This window comes from Pangasianodon hypophthalmus, chromosome 6 (assembly GCF_027358585.1).
Source record: "Pangasianodon hypophthalmus isolate fPanHyp1 chromosome 6, fPanHyp1.pri, whole genome shotgun sequence".
NCBI lineage: Eukaryota > Metazoa > Chordata > Actinopteri > Siluriformes > Pangasiidae > Pangasianodon > Pangasianodon hypophthalmus.
The window spans coordinates 18840976-18856935 of NC_069715.1; the positions used below are offsets into that span (position 1 = coordinate 18840976).

Sequence of the window (15960 nt, forward strand, 5' to 3'; positions counted from 1 at the left end):
AACAACAGCAGTTGTTAAACATTGTGAGGGCTATGAAGAAAAATCCATGATCTACACTCAGTGATATCACTCACAATCTTCACAGGGCAGGGGTGAACGTATCACAATCCACTGTTCCAAGAAGGCTTTGAGAGTAGAAATAGAGGCCATACCACAAGATGGAAATATACTGTACTGGAAATATATCTGCCAAATTACAGAGAAATGCATCCAATTTAATTGGGAGGAAGTTCATCATGCAGCAAGACAGTCACCTAAAACACATTGCCAACAGAACAAAGGACTTCATCAGGGGTAAAAGTAGAAGGTTTTAGACTGGCCAAGTCAATCACCAGACCCAAATGAGCATGAATTTCCCCTCCTAAAGAGGAGACTGAAGGGAGAAACCCCCCAAAACAAACAACAACTGAAAGAAGCTGTGGTATAAGCCTAGAAGAGCTTCAGAAAAGAAGAATACAACAGTTTGATGTCAATGGGTCACTAGCTTGATGCAGTTATTGCAAGCAAGGGATATACAATCAAATATTAAGTGTTATTTACTATTACAGCTATCTGTTCCTATACATTTGCTCACCTAAAAATTGAGTGGTCTGCCACTAAAGTTGTTTAACACATCTAAATGTAAATATTAGGAAATGAAAGCTGAAATTCTAATCTATCTTCTCATTCATCTTTTGATCTCAAACCCAAATGTCTTCAGTGTATAGCAAAAACAAAAGATTGGGCCATGCTGTTTCAATACTTTTGGAGGGGACTATACAGGAATATTTACACACATGGGTATGGGTTTAGTTTTCATACTCCAAAATAACTAAATCATGCAAGAATATTATGCAAGAAAAAAATTATTACCATACTCCAAAATTAAATAGCCCATTTTACATTTAATATATTTTATCATGTTTGTGTTTTATTTGTCAAGTATTTTTGAAAAAAATTTACTTATTTTATAGTGTTGCAATGTAGTGTACTGTATATTATGTTTATATAGAGAGATGATTTTTTTTTTTTTTTTTTTTTTTTTTAAACAAACAAAGGATTTTGTTAAAAGGGCCAAGGGAGTAATACAGGTAGTTGGCTGGATTCTCAGTCTAAAAAAGCTAGGCAGTTTTAGAACGATTCCATATTTAGCTTCAACAAATGGACTTAATTAAAAGACAGTAAATTAAAATGTATTGTCTAATCAAAGATCAATCATGTCTCATTCAGAGAATGGTCAAGTAGTTAGTTGGATCTCTGTAGCTATCATTACACCAGTAACATTAACTATCTATAGCTAATTTGCAGGCTACCATGTTGGAATTCTGCAAGTAAATTTGTAAATACTGTATGTATTGAACTTCTAAATCACTACCAAACTAAAATATGAACATACACTCACCGTCCACTTTAACACCTGCACATTCATACAGTTATCTAATCAGCCAATCATGTGACAGTAGCGCAATGCAAAAAAAAAATCATGCAGATACAGGTCAAGCGCTTCAGTTAATGTTCAGGTCAAAGATCAGAATGGGGAAAAATGTGATCTCAGTGACACTAACCATGGCATGGTTGTTGCTGGTTTGAGTGTTTCAGAAACTGCTGATCTCCTGAGAATTTTGCACACAACAGTCTCAAAAGTTTACATAGAATGGTACGAAAAACAAAAAACATCCTGTGTGTGGAGGGTTTGCAGGCTGAAACACTTTGTTGAGCGAGATCAGAGGATAATGACCAGACTGGTCTGAGCTGACAGGAAGTCTATAGTAACTCTCATAAGCACTCTTTACAACTGTGGTCAGAAGAAAAGCATCTCAGAACGTACAACACACCAAACCTTGAGGTGGATGGGCTACAACAGCAGAAGGCCACATCAGGTTCCACTCCTGTCAGCCAAGAACAAGAATCTGAGGCTATCATGGGCACAGACTCACCAAAACTGGACAGTTGAAGAATGGAAAAGGACCAGATTTTGATGAACCTTTCTCCATGATGGCCTCAGATTCCTGTTTTTGGCTGACTGGAGTGGCAACCGATGTGGTCTTCTGCTGTTGTAACCCATCCATCTCAAGGTTCAATGTTTTGTGTAAGAGAAGTTTTGTGTGTGTGTATGTGATTTCCGGAGATCAGCAGTTTATGAAATACTCAAACCAGCCCTTCTGGTACCAACATCCATGCCACAATCAAAGTCACAGAGATCACACTTTTTCTTCATTCTGATGCTAATGTGAACATTAAGTGAAACTCTTGACCTGTATCTGCATAATTTTTTGCATTGCACTGTTGCCACATGATTGACTGATAACTGCCTGAATGTGCAGACAAGACTTTATTTATTTTACTTCATATTTATGGGTGAGTGGTGGGTGTACGATGTAACAGACAGGATAGGGAGGTGGTAGCTCAGTGGTTAAGACGTTGGACTTCTGATCGGAAGGTTGAGAGTTCAAATCCCATTACCACCAAGCTGCCATTGCTGGGCCCTTGAGCAAGGCCCTTAACCTCAGCTGCTCAGTTGTATAAATGAGATAATTGTAAGTCGCTCTGGATAAGGGTGTCTGCCAAATGCCATAAATGTAAATGGATGGGGGAGGGTTTATGGGGTGGGGGTGTAAAGAGTAGTAGTTGGAATGTCAGTTGAGTTAATTAATATGTCATTTGATTTAATTAATATGTATAACACCATGTTTCTGTGAATGTTGTTCTTGTGAGCATTATCCTTGAGATGTTTAGTATGGCTTCGATTATGTGGTCTGTCTGTAGGGACTGAGTTTTTGGCTATTGTGAGATGATTCCCTGGTTTGGTAGGTGATGAGTGCTGTCCAAATAGAGTTAAATTTGGTAGTTTTTTTTTAATTGAGGCAGAGAGTTTTTCCATTGTTATGTAGTCAATTATTAGGTTTTTGCAATGTGTGATATTAATGTTATTGCAACCCGAAGGTGAACCTGAAGGTTGTTGGTTCGAGTCTCAGGTCCGGCAGCGATTGTAGGTGGGGGGAGTGAATGACCAGCGCTCTCTCCCACCCTCAATACCACGACTGAGGTGAGACCCTTGAGCAAGACACCGAACCCCAAACTGCTCCCCGGGCGCCACAGCAAAAAAGGCTGCCCACTGCTCCGGGTGTGTGTTCACGGTGTGTGTGTGTTCACTACTGTGTGTGTGCACTTGGATGGGTTAAATGCAGAGCACAAATTCCGAGTGTGGGTCACCATACTTGGCCACAAGTCACTTCACTTCACTTCACTTATTGTTTGGTTTTTGTTGGCGATGGTTAGCGCTGTTATGTTTTCCTTTGGGATGTTGATCCCAGATCAACTATTTATCCAGCATTGGAGATCATTATTTATAGTGTTCAGTAATGGGTTAAAATTGAGTTTATGCAGGTCTGATAGCTTGGTGGAGAATTTGACACCAAGATAAGTGATGTAGTCGGTGCTTATAGGGATAGGTAGAGATTGTACTGTAGTTTCGGGGAGTTTCATGTTGAGGGGGAGCATAGTGGATTTGGTTCTGTTAATTGAGTAATCTGAAAGTTTGGAATATTAGATTGTGTGGATAGTTTCTTGTATTGAATCCATAGGTTTTTGCAAGAAGAGTGAAATGTTGTCAGTATATAAAGTGATTTTGTGTTCTATGTTTGTTTGCTTTCTGGGTCCCATTAATGTTTACATTTTGTCTTATTGCTGCCGCTAACGCTTCTATAAAATGCTAAATAGGGACAGAGAGAGTGGGTATCCTTGTCTAGTGATATTAGTACATTAGTAATAACTGTGGCCTTTGGTGATGTGTAGAGAATTTTTATCCACTGAAAAAATGATTCACTGAAACCTAATTTATGAAGTGTGGTAAGTAGAAATTTCCAGTTAAAGGAAAGGATATCTCTGCATCACGTGTTACTATTGCTGATTCTACTGTAGATTCTTATGTGATGTGTAATGTACCAGGTTGAGGTGTCTATGCACGTTGGTGGCTGTCTGTCTGTTTTTTTTAATCCAGTTTGATCTGGGCTGAGTATTGAAGGAATAACTGTTTCAGTTCTATTAGCTAGGGACTTGGTTATTATTGTCTATATTGATTAGTCATAAAGGACAGTAACTAGAGGATAAAGTCTTTGTTGGGTTTTAGGTGAAGTGATGTACTGGCGGTATTCATTTCTGTTGGTAGTGTCATATTTTGTTTAATTTTGGATACAAATCTGTTAAATAATGGTGCCAAAATAGTCCAGAACTGTATATAGAATGCAGTCAATTAAATTAGTAGCTTTATTATTAGTAATTAGTAGCTTTCAGGCAAGGTGGAGAATGCCGTCTGACACCTTAGGGATAGATGTATGTGACTGTCACAACATTTTCCGAATTCAGCCCTTTAATGGTTCCCCACTCCCAGGCAGACGGATTTTGTGAGAAAGGCCTTGAGTTTCCAGCAAGTTAGCGCTTGTGCACTTCTTGCTGAGATGAGAACATTTCTCTTTGTCTTGTGAAAATTCCTTAATTACAAGGAACTAATGTTGCAGTAGGAGCTAATACCATGCATAGTGACCTGCCGGAATTTGATTGGCAAGCACGATTATGTCTTCCACATGTTGGGGTGGCTAGCATGCCTAAATAATCTAGCTTGAAGCCAATAAATTGTATGGCCTGTGTTAGTGTTGGGGCACTCTGTTGAGAGTTCAGTGAGAATGTGTGCCATAATGTGTGCAAGCAGGGTGGACATGTCGCAGGTGGTCTGATCTTTGGTGGGAGCACAGAAGTCAGTCGTCCAAATTGAGCAGTGTCCTTATGTCTTTGGCCTTCAGAATTGACTGCGCCACCTGCATATATCTCAAAAACGCAGATATCCAGATGATATTTACCACCACTGACAGTTAGAAGGAATAGAACAAGTTGTTAAAGTAGAAGCATGGGTCATTTGCAAAAATCAGTGTACTCAGCTATTTATTAACATGTCAACAGGAAATACAAGCCTGAGTTTGACAAGCTGAAGATCTGGTATGAGCACAGGCTTATTGATGACATGGTGGCACAAGTGTTGAAGTCCTCTGGTGCTTTTGTTTGGGCTTGCAAGAACTATGATGGAGATGTCCAGTCTGATATTTTGGCTCAAGGTAAGTTTTATGATATACAAAGTTTAGAAACAGGATACAAAGCTCCTTCATCTTTTAAAACTATTTTTTTGTTCTAAAAATGAAGCCATTTTCATTAGAACTACTTTTTAAATAATAATATTTTCTTTCAAAAATGTGTGCCAAGACTATCGCCACCCCGAAGGAGTCTTTTTAAATAAATGCTAATGCATTTTAATTCTTAAAAAAATTTTGTTGTTAGTCCCCAGGAGCTCTGTTGTTGCCTTTAACCATGTCCTCCTTTCCTCGTGTACAAATATTAATTTCCCCTATGTTCAAAATCCATAATGGGATAAGCCATAGAGCATCACAAAGTATTCACTGGTCATTGACCTTGACATATCAGGTAATTGATCTAAAAATGTATGAGCAATAAAAATACCATTAAGCATATAGATGAAGCCATAACCAAAATTTTCACATGTATGAACTGGCTGGAAATTTGCCAGGGATGGGACCCAGGAGCACACTGGCACACTGTACCCCCATGCACTGAGGAGGATGGTGAAGGAGGAGCAAAAATGAGCCTCAAAATCAGTTGTAGAATTCTGCATTTTAGTTTTTGTCGTGGTTAAGTTTCAAAATCAGCTGTAAAATGCCATTTTCATGTGTTTAATGGTGTTTTTTAGCATATTGCCTTACTCGCACCAGTGCCTGTTTAAAGTAGAGTGTTGTCCCCAGGTTTTGGCTCCTTGGGCTTGATGACCTCTGTTCTTGTGTGCCCTGATGGAAAGACCATTGAGGCTGAAGCTGCCCATGGCACAGTAACTAGGCATTACCGTGAGCATCAGAAGGTTAGTCCAGCATACTTCCTCTGCTACATTACTGACTTAAACCTTTTTTACTGTCCACTAATTGGTATTGTTTTTTTTTTTCCTGGGTATCATCAACCTAGGCCATTGCTTTTGATTTTATAATGGTATTTTAGTATTGTTGCAGGACATACATTTTAGAATATTTATTAATCTTATTTGATATTGATTGAATATTTAATTAGATTATTAAACTATTAATGTAAATGATTATCAGTATTAAATATCTATTGAGTTTTGTCCTTGTTCTTGGATAGTATTAAGTTAACAAACAAACAAATAAATAAGCAAGCAAGCCGATTGAGAATTAATTTAAGCCATAAAGGAACCTTAGAGTTAAACGAGAGTTCCTACATTACGATTTCATTCACTGGCCTTGGATTCTTGAATGGGTTTTAGATAGTTGCATCTAGCAACTGGCAGCAGCAGTGATCAGGAATGATTTTCTTATTTGAATGTACTGTGTGTGTATATGTATGTGTATATATATATATATATATATATATATATATATATATATATATATATATATATATATATATATATATATATAAATTCAGATTCTCTTCCTTTATTCCCCTTTATTCCTTTATTTATAATTATTATTATTATTATTATTATTATTATTTTTTTTTTTTTTTTTTTTTTTTAAAACAGTCTGTGCAACATGGAAGCTGAAAGGATCTTTTTGCTCCCTGACTTTTGAATTAAAATCTTGGGCTTTGGTCTGACTTTTTGCTTAATTTTCAGGGTCTTCTCATAAGTATGAGCATCAAGTGACTTTTCTAAAATGTCAGTTTCTGCCATTTTGTGCCAAGAAGCAGATAAGCTGCTAGCTAAACAAGGAAGTGACAACTATCTAGCTAAACTTTAACCAACAAAATTCATGCAAACAATAAAACAGATCTTTATACTCATAGTTTACTTACAATATTTACAAATTACACCACTATTGCAGATTCCATGTTTAAGTTTGAGATATCAGTCATGTTCATTCCTGTTTCAGTGACTGGCAATTGATTACATGGTTCCACCCCTTTTAGAGGTCTACCAATCTATGACGTGGTGCCACGTTACACAACTCATTTTTGGTATTAATTTATCCTCAGGGAAGACCAACCAGCACCAATCCTATTGCGAGCATCTTTGCCTGGACCAGGGGACTGGAGCACAGAGGCAAGCTTGATGGAAACCCAGATTTGATCAAGTAAGATTATATACAATTTTGTCATTTTATTGTCTCATTCATTTTGGCTATATGAATTGGTATTTTCCAAAATGCAGACATTGTAATTGGTTTAGGTTAAAGATTAAAAAAAGATGCAACTTTTTTTTTTTTTTAAATGAACAAAATTAAAAAGAGGAAAACAATAGGAAAATGGTAAATATCATATCTGAAATTTAGTCACCCTGCAGTCTTTTAGGACCTCATAGATTTTCTGATTTAATTTTGAGTTAAATATCAAAATGCCTTTTATTAAACACAACAGCTTGTACTTGTTCCAAAAAAATAAATTACTGTATTTTGACACGAGCATTTAAAATTCTACTTTAAAATACATATATTTACCTCTATCCTCTTGTTTCTCCCATATTGCTATGCTGGCTTAAATGGCCTAGATTCATAAGCGTAATTTAAGTCTCGGAGGGAACCGCTACACTGTTCAGGCTTATCCATTGCCCTCAATAATTTAACTCCTAGATTAATATATTTAGCTAATAATTATTCCCTGATGAGAAGGAGGAGGAGGAGGATGATTAATCTTTTCTCACCTACAAAGTTTAGTCTGAATACTTCACACTGTTGCCAAAATATGCCCTCACTTCATGTTTGAAGACTTTGCCATCAAATTTGTTTGTGTTTTATGGATGAAATATCCATCATATCAAAAAAGTGAGAAACAAGTTTTATCCGGGTCCTTCCAGCGAAAGAAGAATCTTGATATTGAGCAATTCAAAAGTTATGAACAGTTTTAGGAATTTGTGATATATAGCCAGGTTTATTTAGACAAAACTTCTGTGGTGTCCCATAGGTTTAAGTTCAGTCATCAACAAAGTTTGCCTGGAATATATCACACTATTGCCAAGCCATGGCCTCACATTCTGTTTGGTGCTGTCAGTTTGTTATGGAGGAACAGTACAATATAACAAAACTGTTAGAAACAAGTTTTATTCAGGTTTGTCTTCTGATGCTTTACTCCAAATTTGGTAATTCTTGGACAGTATTTGTCAGCAAAGAAGCAAAACAACCTATTTTAGAAATTTCAAAATGGCAGAAAAGCCAATATGTCGGAAACAATTTTGTTGTGTTGAAGGGTTATCATCATTAATGTATGTTCACATTTGCCCTATGTATGTCTAAATTTGCCCTATGTGGCTAGAGCACTTGAGTGGTATACACCAAACTTGTTGTGAAATTAGCTAAGACTGTCCTCTTTCAGTATGCCAAATTTAATAAAAAGTGTACAACGTGTTTTGTGGACAACCATAGACTCCCTTGTGGAAGTATTTTAAGAAAACATTCAATTCCAATAGGGTGCCTATGCACATTCGGTGCTTGGCCCCACAACAACAACAAAGTAATTTTAAAAATAAATTAAAATAAATGCGAATTCTAATAAAGAAGAATGCATATTTATATAATTATGAGAATAATAACCAGATAAGAAAATAAAATGTAGAAGGCACAATAACACAGATGCATGTGAGTCATTATGTGAATGGAATATGAAATGGAAAAGATTGGGTTTATTTGTGTTTCAAAATGGGGGGAGAGTATTTCACGGTTTGGGCGCAGCCACTCTAAAAGCCTGTGGTGTGTAGCAGAGAGGAAGGGACAGAGCAGATTGGTATCAGAAGACTGGACTGGGTGTGCAGGTGAGTATGACAGAAGGAGGCTAGGGGCCAGACAATGCATGGATTTGAAGGCCAGAAATATTATATAATGTATTCGGAAATGAACAGGCAACCAGTGTAACTTTTGAAGGGTGGGATGATGTAGTGTGGTGTGGAGATGAACCCTGGTAGCTGAGTTTCTACATTCTGCAACTTGTTCAGACCTTAGATCAGAAGTTTGTAGAGTGTTGCAGGTCTGGATTAGACACTGCATGGGCATGCATCAATGCCACAGATGGAATGAGGTTTAGCAGTATTCTCAAGGTAGAAAATACTTAATGAGATTCAAATGACAGTTTGGAGTCTAAAGTGAGACCAAGGCTTCTAAATTGAGATAGAAAATAAAGTTGGGCACAGTCAGTGAATGGTGCTTTATTTTATTAGGGTGGATGGAGATGTATTCAATATGATCTCATTAGTTATCGTTGAGCCTCAAAATTCATGCTCGTATAGATGTTTAGGTCAGACAGACAGTCAAACAGTGAAGGTGTGTGTGTGTAAATCGGTGTATCATCAGCATTACAGGAGCATATAAATGAATAACAGCAGGTCAAGACTTGAGCACAAAAAAGGCTTGTTTGCAGAGGTGGAAGATTGCTACAACTGCAGATAGGTTTGTTTTTGTTTTTTTTTCTCTTTTTTTTTTTTTTTTTCTTCTTTCTCTCCCCTCCTCCCCCCCTATTTAGTCATTTTGTTAAGTGCTTTCTTGTACTATAGAACATGCACATGCTTTTATTCAGAATTCCTCAGGCTCGCTTCCTAGTGAGACATTCTAATGAAACACAGGAGTAAACCAATGCCAGGAAGAGTCACAGGCCTTTTTTTTTTTTTTTTTTTTTTTTTTTTCTTTTTTCCAAGATCAAATTTTTGTATATTTAATTATTGTTTTTTTTCTAGGAGGATACCATTACAAATGGAGATCATTTATTTAAAAAATAACGATAATAAAATAAAAAATAAGTAGATAGAAAAAAAATAAATAAAAAAACAAGGGGAAATCAGCCCAACCAACCATCAACCAACCCCACACACCCAGTAAGATCTCCAGTTATGTCTGACAGAGTATTGTGGTGAAAAGTAGTGTGTCTGAATACAGTGTTCATAGATAGAACAAGCAGAGTTTAAAGACTTTAAAAACAGCCTGAGATTACAGATAAGTGTGAGGAGTACGTGTGAGGCAATACAAAAGGCGATGACTGCATGATGTTAACAAAAATCATAATAAATCTTTAAGCTGAAAGGCTGCAGTGTACCAAGCCAGAGGAGTTTTCTGGCTAGCCCCTGAGTATGGTGGCTGCTAATGCAGTGCCAGCATTTTATGGCAGTCCAGCTAACGCAACATGCCTCTGCTGCAGTGAGAGTTCAGATGTGTTCAAATCATCATTATGAATTAATAATTTAGGGCAATACGTAATTCTAACTTCAAGAATATCACGCAGGTGGAGGACGTCTGCTTCCAGACATTCAGGGCATTCCCAATACATGTGTATGTATGTATGTATGTATGTATGTATGTATTTTTAAAAGAGCCAATGAAACCCTGTTTGCAAAGGTCACAATTGGGAGATGATGTGAGTTTCATTAAGTGATGCCTTCTGGGTGTAAGATGTATTCTATGCACAAATCTATAGTGTATTAATTGGTAATTCAGTGGTTTTTTTTAAGGAGCAATTCAGTTTAGGCCACACAGTATCCCAGCAAATCTCCCTCCCCTCATGATCCACACCAGAAAAATCCCTACACTAAATCTTTTGTACTTGGGGTCCCATCCCATCCAGGGGACTTCCCTTTTTCATATTGTCTAACATCTCTCTCAACTCTAATGGAATGGGGGCTCTTATTGTTCATCAGAACAATAAACAATAAACATAGTAAACGGAGATCTTGAAAAAAATTTATCAAATATAGAGATCTGATTTTATAGCGGGTGGTATAAAAGGACTTAAATTCAGCATTAATATCCTGGGGATCAGTCAGAACACCTGTATTAAAGTGTATCAATGGCCAAGATATTTGAATATTTTTCATTGCTTTTTAATTGTAGTGCCCCATTAAGGTAATATGTTGTTCTTCTAGTTTTATGCATTAGAAACTCAGTTCTGTGTCTTAATGAAAAGTTAAGCTTTGTTTTTGTCACATTTACTCTTTTTTGTTTGTTTGTTTGTTTGTTTGTTTTTTCTTCTTGGGTTTGTTTGTTTCCTCTGTATAGGAATTCTCCTTGAGATGTGAGAGTCATTTCCAGCTTATTGATCTTGCTTACCTATGTTTGTTAAGGTGTGATGCAAACATGAGTATAGAGTCTCTAATGCATATTTTTATGGCATCCCTCAAAATCCTAGGGTCAGCTACCGAGGCAACATTAACATCCATTTATAATCTGATCTTTTATTTATAGTATGCGCAAAAATCTTTATTCAACAGCGTGGTGTTGAAGTGCCAGCTTGCAGGTGTTCTTATGAGTGTAAAATGGGCTTAAACAAGACTATGGTCTGATAGGGGACAAGGCAGAATTTACACATTGTGTATCTTAGAAATTGGTGTAGCAGATGTTTATATGTAGTCTGTTCTGGAATAGCCTTTATGTCTGGCAGAGTAAAACATTAAACTGTTAAGGGGTTCATGCATTCATGAATAGTAGAAATTCTACTATTCTCGCTGCCAGATTTTTCCAAAATAGTAATTGAATTTAGTATCAACAGAGGCTGATCCAGCCACATAGTAATGTTTGTTGGAAAACTGAGGCATGAGACTCCTAAATGAGAGATAAATTCAATTAAATTTTATTTGTGTAGTGCTTTTATCAATGGACATTGTCAAAAAGCATTTACAGTAATATATAAATTCTGGCTATAAATTTTAAATTTATAAATTTATCCCTAATGAGCAAGCCAGAGGCGACAGTGGCAAGGAAAATTTCCCTGAGATGACATGAGGAAGAAACCTCGAGAGGAACCAGACACAACAGGAAGCCCGTCCTCATCTGGATGACATTGGATTTTGCAGTCACTGATAATTCAAGATTAACATGTGTTGCTAGAGAGAGGGGAACGTAAGAGGAAGTGGGAAGAGAGAGAAATACAGATTATTAGGTATGCTATTGTCCTGTAATTGTTTAAGGAAATGTATGTCATGTGCAGGGTGCAAGCAGGGACTCTGGCAAGCGTAGTTATGACAGCATAACTAAAAGGGAGAACCAGAAGGTAACACAGACATGAGGGTGCCCTGGGAGCAGCCAGCCACTCCACTGTCAGCAAACCCGAGTGAACATGTGAGAGTAGGGAGGGGGTCGACAGTATCCAAACATCCCAGTTCACCACAACACTCTATGTCCATGAACCCTACAGATCTGTGCCTTTGTGAGAAAAGTTATTTAAGAGAGAAGTTATTAACAAAAGATTTGACTAAAATGTTTTTAGCCTAGATTTTTAACACTGAGACTGTGTCTGAGTCCCAAATACTAATTGGAAGACTGTTCCATAACTGTCGAGCTATGCAAGGGAAAGCTCTGCCCCCTGCTGTAGCCTTCATTATTTGCAGTAACAACAAGGAGCCTGCACCTTTTGATTGAAGTAGGTGTGGCAGATCATAAAAGACCAGAGGTTTACTCAGGTACGGTGACATGAGACCATTCAGTGCTTTAAAGATCAATAGTAGTATTTTATAATCAATGTGCAATTTTACTGGGAGCCAATGTAGTGTGGATAAGATAGGGGTGATGGGGTCATATCTTCTGGTAAAGACTCTGGCTGCTGCATTCTGGACTAACTGGAGCTTGTTTATGCACCTACTGGAACATCCAGACAGAAAAGCATTACAATCCAACCTAGAGGTAACAAAAGCATGAAGTAGTTTTTCTGCATCATGTAGTGACATTGTTTCTTATCTTAGCAATATTTCTGAGATGAAAGAAGGCTATCGTATCGTAATCATTTCAGTTATGATGTAACTGAAAGACCATCCAGTGTTGCTATGTAATCAGAAAGCTTACTTCTGATCTGCCTGTGGTCCTAGAACAAGTACTTCTGTCTTGTCAGAATTAAGTAGAAGGAAGTTACTAAGCATCCAGTGTCTAATGTCCTTTACACGTTATCAAATTGTCTGGCTTTAAATTAATAGTCTGAATTTTTTGCCTGATATTTTCAATTTTGTTATTGCTACTACATATTGATGGTGTGCATGCTTCTGTGGTGGTCTCATTCCTAGTTAACTTTGCTACTAGCTAGGATTATTTTTATCTTCTGTTATCTTCTGTTAGGGTGAAGTATGTTGATCTAGCAGCACTAAGAGCCTTTCTATAGCCCATGCAGTTTGTAATACTACCAATTTAGTTTGATACCATTTACTTTCTAATTTTCAAATAGTCTGTTTTAAGATGCATGTGTGAACATTATACTAGGGTGATAGTTTTTTCTTTCTAATTATTTTTCTTTTAAGTGGACCTACATTATCTAGAGTGTAGTGGAATATTGACTTTAAGTATTCAGTCGTCTGATCATGTTTTGTGGGGTCAGACGGTGATTCAGTCAAAGTTGATAACTTTGGGAGATTATTGGTAAAACTATTTGCAGTAGCTGACATGAATGTATGTTTGATGTGGTATTGTGGCATAATGCATATATTTTGACTAAGACATTTTAAATGAGATGAGGTAATGATCTGAGAGAGTCACACGTATACAATCTGAAGCTATTTTTTCTATATTTAATCCAAATGTTAGAATTAAATCAAGACTGTGACCACCTTTGAATGGGTCCTATAACATTCTGATCGTTCTCAGCAGGTCTTGCAGGTTATAACATTCAATATTAACATCTCCAGCAATTAAAGCTTTGTCTACAGAAACAACTAGGTTTGAGATGAAAGCCACAAATTCACAAAGAAATTCAAATTACGGCCCTGGGGGTCTGTAAAATGTAATTAGTGGAATCAACTGGGTAGACTTTTTTGTGGTTACATATGTTACTATAAAGAACTTCAAATGTGACAAATTCATGTCCAGGATTTTGTGTGATGCCAAGAATATCATTATGATATTTGATATCATATACGATAAATATCATGTGTAATGATGGTGGTGTTGCAAAGTTTGATGCATATAACTGAATTTGGGAGGACTAGCTTCATTTATTGCTCACTCATTTGTTTTAATCCACATTTCTGTTAAACACAGTACAAACTTCTGATCGGTAAGAGTTTCATTAACAATTGTGCTTTAACTGTATGAGATCTATTTAACAGTCCTAGCTTCAGATTAAAGGTGCTGACTGTGCTTTCATTATGATCAAATTTGATGTTAAGTTACTAAAACAAACTTTGAGTGTTTTCTAAAATTTTTATTTTAGCTTGGGGAACAGACATAGTCTCAATATGGTGGAACCAGAGTGATAACTAAAGGCAGCTAGCAGATGGCCGGTCTAGCCTGTTTGTCTGCTCCCTGGCCTTGGCTCTGGATTGTCACAGATTAACTAGGCCTATTCTGAGACTGAGCTATGCTGCAAGAAATGAGAGCAGCACCTTCCCAAGTGGGATGGATACCGTCCTGCCCTAAACAATTATCAATAAAGCCCACATTGTTTTTGGCGCACCACCTGGACCATAACCCATCAACGTGATGCCTGCATAAAAAAATCTAAGCAAGCATTTTGCTTGATTTGACCATTTATCTTGTTTATGTTCCAGCTAACTGCATGTTATGTTGTTGTGTGTCATAATCTGTCACTTTGTTTTCATCAACACCAATGCAAATAAAGTAACAAACCATCAGCAGCCACCTCAATACCATCATAAGAAAAGGATGTACCCAAGGAGATCGAGCACACCCATTGACCCTGGTTGCCATATAACCCTCAAAAACTCAACTATCCAAAGAACAGGGAAAAGGAAAAAACAGCTAGAAAAGGGGGGAAAAAATGTCTGACGCTCACATGGAAAACTGTTCCCATAGTTCATGTCAGATGACATGATGCAGAGACACCAGGCAAACATAGTGCCTCTAGAAAGTATTGAGATGAAAAAAGATGGAGGTGGTTATTAAAACATCGGCAAAGATTTGAACCTCCTTAGGAACACTGTGAAATCCATTATAGCAAAGTGGAAAAAATATAGCACAATCCAGATGCTACCAAGACTGAGTGCTTAAACAAGAAGGGCAATTGTCAGAGAAGTGTCAGAGTCCAGCTACAACCCTAAAAGAGTTACAGAGCTCACTTGCTGAAATAGGAGAACCTGTACAGACCTCAAAATTATCATCAGCTGCTCATATTAGATCTGGCCTCTATGGGAGAGTGGCCCGAAGAAAGCCCAACACCCAGGTAACACCATTTCTATGATCAAACACTTTGGTGCTAGCTCTAGGCCAGAGGTGCAAACTTTTTGGACCAAGGACCACATTGATTACAGTAAAGTAACCCAGGAACTGTACATTCTAAGTCTGACATTAAATGTGAAAATGTATTTGTATTGAACTACATAGGTACCACAGGCAAATCATAGATTGCATTACAATTTACTGATTTAAAATTTTGGAACTATATGGTAGTGTAAGACTGAATTTGACTACTGATCAGTGTCTTGATGTGAAGGGTAAAATAACTAAAAATGGTAAGTGTATTGGATTTTAATGATTAAGACAGTGGTATTGTTCTGAGTAATACCAGTTATATTATAAGAGACTTTCCCGTTCTCAGTCATTTTTTAGGTTAATTTGAACAATGAAGTCTGGTGTCATTTTTTGATGTTGAATTGTACAGCACAGGACATATGATAATCACTTAACTGTCAATAGTAACTGTGTTTATTGTACATTGATCATCAGAGTAAGCACATTATTAAGGAGAACCTGTTCCAGTCAGCCAGACATCAGCATTTAGGGCAAAAATATATGTTTCAAAAAGACAATGAGCGAATGTACTATACTAAAAATACAAAGAAATGGCTTGAAAAAATGAGGTTTGTGTTTTCGATTGACCATCAAAAACCAGACTTGAATCCAATTGAAAATCAGTGGCATGACCTGAAAATTGCTGTTCATTTTGTTTGCAATTATTGGAAGATGAATACTCTCTGGAGGCACTTTTTGCATGTATTGGGTGTGCCATCCCTCCACAACATATTGCTACTTGTTCTATATCCTATTTTATAATTATATG

General features: G+C 37.0%; 1 protein-coding gene and 1 long non-coding RNA gene across 2 annotated transcripts in view; both read left to right on the plus strand.

Annotated features, from left to right (window-relative positions):
• The window catches only part of idh2 (isocitrate dehydrogenase (NADP(+)) 2), a 51570-nt gene that overhangs the window by 31418 nt on the left and 4192 nt on the right, over positions 1-15960 (plus strand). Inside the window, exons 7-9 of the mRNA XM_026932450.3 lie at positions 4936-5087; positions 5787-5899; positions 7027-7124. Coding sequence (XP_026788251.1) covers positions 4936-5087; positions 5787-5899; positions 7027-7124 — 363 coding nt within the window. The remainder of the gene's footprint in view (positions 1-4935; positions 5088-5786; positions 5900-7026; positions 7125-15960) is intronic.
• Positions 10352-15044, plus strand: LOC128318543 (uncharacterized). The gene is made up of 2 exons (XR_008301939.1): positions 10352-11086; positions 11701-15044. It is a non-coding gene; the product is annotated as an uncharacterized LOC128318543 (long non-coding RNA).